This window comes from Vicia villosa, unplaced genomic scaffold (genome assembly GCF_029867415.1).
Source record: "Vicia villosa cultivar HV-30 ecotype Madison, WI unplaced genomic scaffold, Vvil1.0 ctg.000606F_1_1, whole genome shotgun sequence".
NCBI lineage: Eukaryota > Viridiplantae > Streptophyta > Magnoliopsida > Fabales > Fabaceae > Vicia > Vicia villosa.
Genome location: NW_026705278.1, coordinates 828,216 through 841,083, shown reverse-complemented (window position 1 = coordinate 841,083; position 12,868 = coordinate 828,216). Strand labels below are relative to the sequence as shown.

The following is a 12,868-nucleotide window of genomic DNA, read 5'->3' as shown; positions in this document are numbered from 1 at the left end:
TTATTGAAATGTTTATTTAGATGTCGTCCAGTGTACTGAAAATTTTAGTGCCTAATTATGTACTAAAATTTATACTTAGTTGTCGTCCTGTGTTTTATACCATCTCTTGATATAAGCAAGTAACCTCATTCAATTTTGATAGTCTAAATAATTTGGCTTCTATCTTATAACCAATTTAACCATATATGATTGCATTTAGCCACATATCTTATTAATAAAAATTATAGAATGGTTGCCATTTTATAAACATTCGACAACTTTATACTCAATTTTTTTTACAAATGGTTGAAGAGAAAAATCTACAACAAGACCAAATACAAATGGTTGAATAGCATAAGCACCAAGAAAATAAAGAAATATTGTCAAAACAAAAGCGAAAGAAGAAAAATTATATATATATATATATATATATATATATATATATATATATATATATATATATATATATATATATATATATATATATATATATATATATATATATATATATATATATATATATATATATATATATATATATATATATATATAAAGGTTTTGTTCCATTAATATCTTTTAGTTGTTATATGAAGAAAGTGATTGAATATTTTGTTGTTGTTACATGAATAAATATTATAACTTGTGATTGAATATTTTGTTGTTGCTACATGGAGAAATATTATGACTTCTTGGTACGAGATAATATGATTTTGAAGTATAACTTTTTGGTATTAGCTTATATGATTTTGATGTAAGACTTATATATGATGTTGTTAAAATATGATTGTTTTGGTTGTGATTTTTGTTTACCGAATGAATGTTATATAAAATATTTGATTTAATGATTTTTTTAAATAAAACTAAAAAATAAATCGAGTTCTTTTACACACATTATAAGTTATTTGTTTATGAATGTCCAATGGCATACAAAAATATTTGATTGAATGAAATAGGGTGTAAATGAAATTAAATATAATATAATTATCAAATATTTTACACCCCTGATAACTAAAATAAGGTGTAATATATCATATTTTTACACCATATTTAAATAAAATAGGGTATAAATTTGCTGACATTCATAGTAAGTATTATTCATTTTACACACGATTTTTATCAAATTGGGTGTAAATTTATTTGATTTAAATATATATGTAATAATTTACACCCGTTTTTCAAAAAAAGGGTGAAATATACCTTATATTTACACCCGTTTTAAAATGAATATAAATTCATCTGACATTTCTCACCCTTTGAATTTATGTACACTCTCTAATAATGAGTGTAAAATGTATAAAAACATGTGTGAATTCCTTTTTCTGCACACAACTTGTACAAGATAATGGAGCAGAAAATCAATATATAACACAATCAATTAGTAATTGAGTTCGATGCAACTCGTACCTACATCTAGAGCTTCCAACCCAAGAAAGGAAGTTAGTCTTACAAGAAACAACAAACCCTATGTTGTTCAATGCCTCTTCCTAACACTACCAAATGATTTTCTATTTAGAATTCGCCCTCTCACTTTCTTTTTCTCTCAAACACTAATCCATAGTGTTTAGGTTAGAATCGCCAAACCCAAGTGATCAACTTCAATCAAAATTATGAGTGATGTTGAATTTTACAACTCAACTATACAAACCTACAACTATGCCATTATACTAAAACATAGTGTGGTGTACCTAAAACAACAAGGACTTTTGTAAATCTATTACTCTAAAATCTTCAATGTGAATGCTTGAATTCCAATATAGGTTTAAGCTCCTTATATAACATAATAATTCAAGGTTTTTCTTCATGGATATTTGATTTGATTTCGTCTAGAAATTATGCAGTGATGGGTATTTTTTTTCATAAAAGTCTTATGATTGTTTCAATTCAAATTTAAATTTAAATCTTCATTTAAATCTGAATTAATCTTCTTTCAACTATCAAACAAATCACCTAAAGATCATATCGCTAAATCAATAACAATAATATCTAATCCAAAATAAACTTCTCCACCATCATACGTTAACTTAAAATCTTTAACAAAATAACCCTTATAGTATAAAAACCACCTTAAAAATACTCTTGTCATATACAAAAACACAAAGAGTAAGGGCTAAATTTGGTATTAATGGTACAATAATATAGAATAACATCCAGTAAAGTATAGTCAACATTCTACAATCCAACACTAAAGTTTGGTGAAAATATAGTGAATAGTCTATAACAAAATTTGAATCGAGATACTAAATCACATTATAATTACATTATCCTGTAAATTTTTAAATCTCCAAATTGTATTTGTTGTTAAGGTTTTAAAACATGGTCCGAGACTATAAAAACTACCGCGGCAAGACGGTTTTGTTAAGTGAGAATTTCAATACTGTTATATTAAAAAACAAATTATTCACACCACAATAATCACAATCAGGAATCACAATCAGTATTGTAATACCTGTATCGACTAAAATTACAAAAGTCCTTATACGGGCAAGATCGTTTTTTAAAACTCTGTTTGTTGTCGAAATCACCATACCATACTAAGATTATTCTAGACTAACCATCAAAACGTGAACAATGTATTTCTGACTAAACCACCAAAGCCTATAACTATAGTTTTATAAAAATAGGCATAATATATAATTTTAACATCATAGTATAATGTAACTGTATATCAGAGTTCACATAGAGCATCACACAGAAAAGAATTTTAACTGTATATCAGAGTTCACATATAGCATCACACAGAAAAGAATAAAACGAAGTGTAGCCATGAGAAATTTGCCAACATATGTACAATATATATTAACAAACCATATAACCTGCCGGCAAATCACCCTTGGCTGCATTCCACTTTCTTCTTCTTGGTGTGAGCTAACAAGAACATAACTACATTACATGTACTGAGAAGAACACAAAACCTATACATGCATATATATACACTTTTCATTTCATTCCCGAATAGTCTTACGCTCACGTGCAGAAACATAATGCACAAACAACCATGAATTAATATCGCTTTAATATATATATGTATTGCCAAAAGAGTGTACTTACCATATACAATAATTAAGATTCTTTTGCAACATGCATTTGTCCAAACTACGATTCTCTTCTACTTTGTGAACGGTGATGACGGTGGCGGTGACTACAAGCCATTTACACATGCATCACTGTACGATTCTCTTCTACTTTATGTAATGTAATTTTATAATACACACCATCTTCAAGTTTGATCTTCAACCATACAAATTTAGTTGTACACGTCGAGCATATAGTTTCTACTCTAGTCATGCATGATGAATATTGAACGTAGTAAAAAGGCTTTGGGCCATGTTCAGGCCCACCCAACCAGTTTAGAAACTTAAAACAAATTTTAAAGTGAGGCTTTTAAAATATTAATTTTGTGGTTGTTAAAAGTAAGGGTGTGCAAGATATTCGGTTGTGATGTCCTAATCCATAACCAAACCTAAATCATTTTTAAATATCCGGATATAATTGAATGGTTATTAACCGGTTTAATTATTAATGATTTGGTTATCCGTTCATATAATTCGGATATAATTAAATGGTTATTAATCGGTTAAATTATTTTAGATTTGGTTATAATTCGGTTAATATCCAAATCCAAATATTTTATTTCTCAAAATTTTTTTTTTTTTAAATTTCGGAAAAAAATATTTTTTAAACTGGATTTTTTTAAAAAACCGGTTATATAATCATAACGAAATCTATAGCAGGTTTTATAACCAGTTTTAATTAAAATGTGGTTATGGTTATAAATCCAAACCATTTAAATGGTTTTAAAATGGTTATGGTTTGGTTTTTGAAAATAACCAACCATGCACACCCCTAGTTAAAAGTTGAACTCAAGACCAAAAGAATAAGAGACCTATATTTTACCAACAACTCAAGTACAATAATATATGTAACTCAAGTATCATTATATATTTTTATAATTAAATAAAAAAATTTGAGGCCTTTTTTAAGCCCAAACTTTTAAGGCCTAAAGCCACTAGCTTGAGTAGCTTGGCCTTTGGACCGGCCGATCTTGTTAGGGTTGTGGCTCAAGTTCCAAATTGTTCGAGACATTTCTTCTAAGGATCACATTAAAAAGATTTTAAAATTCGACGTGCCTATTAGACACCAAAGTTTTTTTTCACTTTTGCGGAACAGATATTAAATTAAGAGAATAATATTCATACACTGGCAGTGTAAAGTTATTTTACACATTCAACAAAAAAATCTCAACAAAAGCCATGTCATCAAAAGTTTTTTAAAATAAAAATGGGATGTAATTGGATGCATGGTTGTGATTGATTGACACTGTAAAACTATTTTACACTGTTAGTGCATGACTTCTTTTCTCTTAAATTAATTATAGCAATTTTAAGGTTTAAGAGGTGCATTATTTGTATGCCCACCATTCCGATCTTTATTTTTTACAAGGCGGGTCAATTATTTTGGTTCAAACTTTTATTATGTTTGTCTTGTTGCGTTCTATTTTTTATGAGTTTTTGTAAGGGCGGATCTATCTGTTTGCCACGGGTAGTTTAAGGTAGCTTATTACTTAATTGATAAGTTCTAGCACTAATATTATTAAACTTGGATGTTCATCAACATTTTTTACCAAAAATGCATAAATACTTCATATTTCAAAATTTAAGGAGGTTTAAAATCCTAGCAAATTAAAAAAAAAAACAAAAAAAATCTTTAATTTTAAAATTTGAAAGCTTTTTAACTTTGATTTTACGCACATTTAAGATTAGGTTTGGTGTGGTGTGTTTAAGTGCGTCGAGATTTCAAATTTTGTAAGGTGTCCAGACATATTTTTAACTTCAATTTAATATGTTTAAAGAGGGTTTTGTGTGTCGGATATATTTTTAACTTAGATTTGGTGTGATTTAGAGAGGGTTTTTTTTGTATACTTGATGCGTATAAATTTAAAAATTATAAATTTAAAAAAAAAAATTAGATTCCCTGTCGAAGAGTGCAAATAAGTTATGAGGTGTATTAACCCATTCCCTTTTGCTAAATGGGCCTAAATTAGTTTATTGATAGAAATTTTATTTTCCCACCTTAGCTTCAGAAGTAATTTTCTTCTTCTTTAGAACTAAGAAAGTTCCATTTAGATGTTGTGGAAAAACAAAAGGAAGTGAGCTTAACTCTCTTTCCTAAATCAATTTTGCCTAGTCATCTAATCTTAAGTTGACCTAATTTCTTCCATTAAGCATCTTCTTCTTCTGGTGCAATCATCTTCTCCATGTATGTTTAGTTAAACAAATTAATAAAGCGTTTATAATATAAGAACGAATATTATGAAATGAACAAAACGGAATTGAACAGAGCGAAATGAGATGGAATGAAGCGGAACAAAGATTCTTCTATTCGATTGTTTGAAAATTTTAGGATGAAACAAGATAAGTTGTTCATTCCGCCCAAATCGGAGTGGAAGGAATACAGTGGTAAATGATAGAATGGAATGAAATCCATATCATTCTACTCCTCTTTGTTCCATCCGTTTTTAAATTATTCAAACAATAAAATATTATTTTATTACATCTCATTCCGCTCCCTCAGTATGATTCTATCTATTCAAACTAAGCCCTAAAGGATTACATAAGCTATTTATAATGTCAAATTATTTTTATTTAAGTTATGAGGTACTTTCTTTCCTAAATTATAGCAAAGTTTATAAAAATAAACTAAAATAGTTTATTATCATAAACTATTTTCATAAACTTATATAAACAGTAAGAAATGCTTGTGAGTTATGTCAATAAGTTAGTTCAAATAAATCAGTCCAAACAAAAAGAAAGAGCGAGTATAATATGAAATAAAAATTAGGGATTAAGAATTTTGTCGCAACATAGAATAACTGAATGAATAACTAAATGAAACTAGAAAACAATCCAGAAAAAATGAGAAAATATAAGATACTCATATTTTCTTACACTAATATTTTAGCCTATCAACTTTTTAATACATCATCATTCATGATGAATCTGCATAATGGCCAGGAAAATTTATTTCACCAGATCTTAAATAATTCTTGCTGCTGTAGTATGTTGACCTATATCCTATCTAAACCTTCATTGGTGAAAAAAGAATTTAAATAGAGTATCAAAATTTTCAAGCACTATTCAGTGTCTTGGTTAATAATGAAAGGATACATAAAGCAGCAAAATTTGCTTCCTGAAAGCAAGATCAATTGCTGGAACCTATCCCTTTGGCAGCATCTATTCATCTCAAACCGAAAATTCTTGTTCTTCTGGAGATTTTGCCCAAATCAACAAGATGAAAAGCTCCTTCCCTGAACAGATTTCCCAAAGGATTAAGAATGTGTCCAAAGGATAGCTTATGTAAAAGCTAGAGAGGCTCAACCAATGAGACACAACACTGACACGTAGACACTATTAATAATTTCACAAATATAAGTGATTAATGTAACTACATATGTTGGGTCAGTGTCGGACTTAGGACGTGCCTTCAATCCAAAGGTGTCGGTGTTTCATATGGCTCAACCATTTTAAATTTTATAAATTCAAGCTTCAAGTACAAAAGAATACAAGAATCAGTGCAGAAACCACTATATAATAGTATGTGCTGTCAGAACCTACTAACCTGATTAAACAAATTCAACGGACATGAATAGTTGAGCTGAAACTGTGAAGTGCCAGAGTCCAAATTTCGCCACTTCGGCAATGTCCAATAAAACAACTCTTCAGCCCCTCATAGTGATTATTCAACAACTTTTGGGACATAACCTTCCTTTCTGAGCTCTTCATAGAGCAAATCAATTATGTTACGTATATCTATAGAGTCGAGGCATAAGCCGTCACCAGCACGAAATTCACGCAACTGTTTATCAATTTCAATCCAGCTACAACCCGGTGTTTTAGTGACACCTTTCTCTTTCATCAATGCTCTCATCCTTGCTGATTCATCCCACATGTTTGAATTTGCATATATTTTGGACGAGATGATATAGTTTCCAGAATTTGAAGGATCCAACTCCAAAAGCATCTGCATAACTCGTTCCGCAATATCTACATTTTTCTTTCTTTGACAGGCACCGTGTAAGGCACCTAATGTAATCTTATCTGGTTTTTCAGGCATTTTCTCAATGAGATCCCAAGCTTCGTATAAATGACCAGCACGTGCCAAAAGATCAACCATACAAGAGTAGTGCTCAACTTTTGGTACCAATCCAAACAATGTACTCATCATATCAAACAACCTATGTCCTTCGTCAACCAAGCCTCCATGCACACAAGCAGAAAGCAACGCTACAAATGTTATATCATTGGGGCGGGCACCATCACCCTCATCTGACATCCGCCGGAAAAGTGTTAGAGCTTCCTTGGCTTTACCATGAGAAGCAAGAGCAGCAATCATCGCATTCCAAGAAGCATCATTTTTTCGGGGCATATCGTTGAAAACTCTCTGTGCACTCTCCAAACTTCCACACTTGGCGTACATATCAACCAATGCAGTTGCAACAAATATATCATGTTGAAATCCTCTTTGTGTTGCATAATCATCAATGTGTTTCCCTAAATCTAGAGCCCCAATACCGGCACACGCAGACAGCACTGCAGTCAGGGTAACTTTATTTGGTCTAACATCACTCTCCTCCATACAATGAAATAAAGAGATTGCTTCATCTGCCATTCCATTTTGAGCATATCTGTTATGTATGAATAAATCATGAAAGTTAGTTAAAAAAGAAAGGGTCAACATAAATTACACTATATCTTTCAGCAATTACTTTAACTATTTATTCAAAACAATATACATGCTCACCCTGATATAACTGCATTCCACGTGATAACGTCTCTACTAGGCATACCATCAAAGATCCTTCTAGCAGACACCAAATCACCACACTTAGCATACATACTAATCAAAGCAGAACCAATGTAGGAATTAACCTTCATGCCACATTCAACAACAAACCCTTCCACCCACCTCCCCAATTCCAAATCCCCCAATTCACCACAAGCCCCAAGAACACTAACCAAACTCATCTCATCTGGCTCAAACCCAGACTCCACCCTCAACCGTCCAAAAACCTCAACAGCTTCCTTCGCACGACCCATCTTCGCATACCCAGAAATCATCGAATTCCATGACACCAAATCCTTGTGCGAAATTTCATCAAACACCTTACGTGCAAACCCAAACTCCCCACACCTAAAGTACATTGTAATCAACGAGTGAGCTGTATGGAGATCCGTATCCAGCCCGAGTTTAATCACCGAGGAATGAGCTGATCGGGCCTCACGAATATCTCCGAGATTCGCGCAAGCGAGGAAAACGAAAGGGAAAGTGAAGTTATTAGGGGTGAGGTTAAAGTTTTTCATTTGGTGGTAAAGGTGAAGGGTGAGAGGGTAATTGTTCCATGTGGTGGTGGTGGCACGGAGCATGATGTTGAAGGCGTAGTCGTTTGGGTGGGGAGTAATGTGGGAGAAAATGAGGGAGGAATAGTTGAAGTCTTTGAGGGTTATGGATTGAGAGAGGAGGTGGTTTGGTTTGTGGATGGAGTGGATAATCATTTGGGTGTGGATTTGTTGGAGGGTTTTTGTGGAGGGACATTGTTTAATGAGGGAGAGGAGGAATGATAGTGGTGATGGTTTGGGGGAGTTGAGGTTTGTGATTTTGAAAATTGGGTGCTTTGAGATCAGCATGTGTGTGTCTTCAACGTTTTGGTTTTTGAATTTTGATGTTACATTTACGGGACACTGATCTATGCGCGCGCTTCTTTCGTAGTTGCAATTGGATTACACAACATTGTATATGAAAATTTCTTTATCCACCTCCCTATAGGGATCACCCCAGCGAAAACCCCAACTTGCCCCTGCTTCAGGGATGCATCTCCGAAATATTTTTGTTTTAAAATTTTCCCAAACTTCGGAAGTGCACTTCCGAAAACACCAAATGGGGGGTATTTTCGGAGATGCACTTCCGAAAACCTTTTTCACAATTTTTAGGGATTTTCGGGAATTATGCAGAAATTCTCTTTTTTTTATGTTTTTCTTAACAGTCCCGTACAAAATATATATAAAACGAGTAATATATACAAAACGAAAACGCCGAACAAAATAAATGACATATCAACATAAAATACTAATATAATAAATAAAATCCTAATAATATATACAAAACGAGTAATAGTGTGCGAAATACAAGCCGAATACAAGAAAAATAAACCTGAACCCCTACTGGGTATGCCTAACCCTCACTCCCTGGGACCTCCTCTGCCTCCTATATGCCGCCGCATGGCCCGCATCACCGACGATCCTCTCCACCACGGCGACTGCCTCTGGACTGCCCAGATCAATGATACCTCGGTCCAACGCGTCCCGCCCAAGAAACTCTATCCGCTGGCAGATCGGCAGGAGATCAATGGCATGGTCATCCTCGGCCTGCTGGTTCTCCATGACCTCCTCGTATGTTGGCCTAGGAGCGCTGGGAGCGTCGGGTGTCATCAGAGGATGTGACACCCGATAGAACCATGTGACATACCCCTCTACACTGTGCCAGTCCTGGGTGACCTGCATGCGACGATACTCCTCCGGGACCACATGACACTCCCAATCCGCAAATATGCCAGTGAGCTCCACTCGGGTAACTGTGTCGGGAGCAACCTCCAAAGGTGACCTGGGAATCATTTGCACAAATCCAAACTGCCGCATGCACCGCTCAGGGAGATACCTCACCATGGTGTTGATCCCGCATGCACCGCTCAGGGAGATACCTCACCATGGTGTTGGTCCCGCATGCCAACCAGCCAGAATATAACGAGATACGGTCAAAGGCGACAATAGCAGTGTAGTCACTGAATGGCCTCCAACTGATGTCATCGTGAGCTGTGCGATCGAGGTACCCACGTTATGGTCCCACTACATTGTTCCCCCTATGGAGAAGTATCGGGCGGCCCTGGGCATGGCGTCCTCGTACGTAGGAGCAATGTGGAAGCCGTGGATGCGGGGGAAGTATGAGTTGATCCAGCCCTAAACACAAACACGATAATGTATTAAAAATAAATACGAACCATAAATAAATGTGAAACAATTAAACTGAAACGTACCGTCAAGAGTGTGGCGGATTCGGTCAACTGCCTGGTCCTCCAGTTGGAGACCTCATTCAGCTTCTGGTATAGGTATACCAGAATAGCTGACCCCCAATTCCACTGGGGAACGGTAGTCAAGTCCATGAAGTAGCGGAGGTAGGTCACGTCGACGTATCTTGCACTCTTGTCCATAAAGAGTGCAGTGCTTACTAAAAACATGAACCAGCACCGGAGAGCGCAGGCATGGTGATACTCCATAAATAGGTCGTTCTCCGCATCCTCGGATTCGGCCGCCACCAAGTGGTGCTCGTAATAATCGCTCAATGTGGAGAACCGGATATGAGGCCCATTTGTCGTTTGGCACTCAAAATTAGCCATATCTGGCTCCATACCCAGATAGATCGCCATCCACTCGATCGCATCGACCCTCTGGATCCGGGAATGGTCCAGCAACACCCCCCTAATCGGCAAGTGGAGAAGACACTGCACATCGTGCAAGGTGATCGTCATCTCCCCAACCGGTAAGTGGAAAGAAGATGTCTCCCTGTGCCACCACTCCACAAAGGCCCCCTGCATGCCATGGCTGATGGTGGTATACCCGGTCATGCACTGCCCACCTAGCCCTGAAGCTGTCACCGCGTCGTTAAACCACTGCGCCTCTGGTTTAAAAAGACCGAAAATCTTCCGGGAGTGGTTCACCATTTTTAAAGTTTGTCTCTCATGTTACAACAAAAACAAAAAAAAATATTGTTAATTAGACCGTTAAGAAAATGTGGAATAAAAAGCTAAATAAAAAACGGTTAAATAACAAAGTCGGACGAATTATAAAAAATACCTCTCCCTCCCAGACACGTTGAGCGACATGCTCGTGGTAGGATATCAGCACGGACGTGTCAATGGGCCCTCCCGGGTAGCCCTCCTCCTCCTCCCCGGGCGGAGGGTTAACATCCGGTACCTCCTCCTCCGCCTCCTGGTATCTAACTGCCTCCTCCTCCTCCCGTACCTCCTCCTGGCGGGAAGAAGATACCCTAGCCAGCCGACTCCTCGATCCAAACGAGGAACCAGGCTCATCAGTATGTACGGGTGCTCGTACTCCACCCCGTCCCCGCATCGATGCAAGCTGCGCCGCACGCTCGCGTCTAGCCGACGCTGTTTGTGTCTCTCTCCCTTGTCTGATGCGTGCTGGGTTGCCTGCCATATTCCTGAAACAATTGAAATCCATAAGAATGCGAAATAATTGAAAAAAAAATCAATTCTGGACACACTTCGGAAGTTCATTACCCCGTCCCCGCATCGATGCAAGCTGCGCCGCACGCTCGCGTCTAGCCGACGCTGTTTGTGTCTCTCTCCCTTGTCTGATGCGTGCTGGGTTGCCTGCCATATTCCTGAAACAATTGAAATCCATAAGAATGTGAAATAATTGAAAAAAAAATCAATTCTGGACACACTTCGGAAGTTCATTTCCGAAAGTGGGTGAGGGAGGTGTTTTCGGAAATGAACTTCCGAAATATCCCTGCGAAGCCAACTTCTGCAACTTCCATGGCAGAACCCAAAATCCAATGTTCATACATGTTATAATGCTTCTAAACAACCTAAATACTACTAACAACCTACCCCTATATCATTTTTGTAATTTCTAACAACCCTAACATGCATTTCAATCATGGATCTAAAGATTAAGAAACTTACAAGTTGAAGTGATTGAGAAGCTTTTGAATGTAGTAGAGCAAGTAGAAACATCCTTTGATGTAGCCTTTGAACTTGGTTTGCAAAAAATCTCTTTGAGGAAGTGTTGGATGGTGATTTAGGGTAAATGAATTGGGGGGAGGGGTTGTTTTGCTTAATCTGCAAAACACGCAGTATTTCGGAAATGCACTTCCGAAATGCTGTTTTCGAAAATGCATTTCCGAAATAAGACAAATTTTGAAGAAAAAAAAGCGTTTTCGGAGATGCATCTCCGAAAATAGCATTTTTTTGCATTTCGGAAATGCATTTCCGAAACAGGGGACATTTTGAGGTTTTCACTAGGGGTCACCAAGAAAACAGGGGGTGGATAAAGAAATTTCCTTGTATATTTGTAGGGGTGGGAATATGGAAGGGAAAATAGCGTTACAAAACTTTTGCTAATAGATAAACTCGAATAAGTCAATGAAATCAAAATATTAGTTTTATGGATCTTTTAATTCATTAATATATTTAACATTAGTTGAATTTCTTATCTATCTACTATCTACCCAATAATAATAGATTGACCAAACTCTCTAAATTATCCTTTCCTCAAAAATAATTTACACTATAAATTGGACATTTTAGTAATTAACAAAATAACCCTTCACTTTTCATCTGTTCTAATTGCTTGCATCAAGTGTTACTCTTTCATTGGTCGTTAATAAAGGTTGTTTCGAAGAAGATGCGCATGAATTTCAAACTTCACGACCTTAGACTCTGAATCTGAATCTAATTCTTCAAGTAAGACTCTGTCAACTTAAACCTTTCATTCTCCATAGCTTTTTAAAAATCAATGATTGTTTTTAAAATCTGAATTTTACAGCTTCTGATTTTTGTTTTTGATGAAAAATGCTTTCAATGTATATTTCATGTGATTTTGCCCTAACTTTTTTTTATCAAACTCTAACATTTGTTTCATGTCTATTTGTTCTGTTGTTTTTAGGATGAATTTCGTTCTATAGTTTTCAACACTGTAGGTTTATATTTATGTCGGTTTAGTTTTTTAATGTATGTTCAAGTTGAAAGCTATGGCCTTTGAGTAAAACGTGATTATATGTTTTTGTAAGATTACACTACTATTTTAGATTTTAGTTT

General features: G+C 35.5%; 1 protein-coding gene across 1 annotated transcript; it reads right to left on the bottom strand.

The window, feature by feature from the left end:
• Positions 1-5,839: 5,839 nt before the first annotated feature.
• Positions 5,840-8,714, bottom strand: LOC131629829 (pentatricopeptide repeat-containing protein At2g34400-like). The gene is made up of 3 exons (XM_058900628.1): positions 7,777-8,714; positions 6,595-7,660; positions 5,840-6,283 (listed from the first exon to the last, which is right to left on the bottom strand). Exons 1-2 carry the CDS (start codon positions 8,658-8,660, stop codon positions 6,712-6,714), a joined length of 1,833 nt encoding a protein of 610 aa, XP_058756611.1. The 5' UTR covers positions 8,661-8,714; the 3' UTR covers positions 5,840-6,283; positions 6,595-6,711.
• Between the last annotated feature and the right edge of the window lie 4,154 nt (positions 8,715-12,868).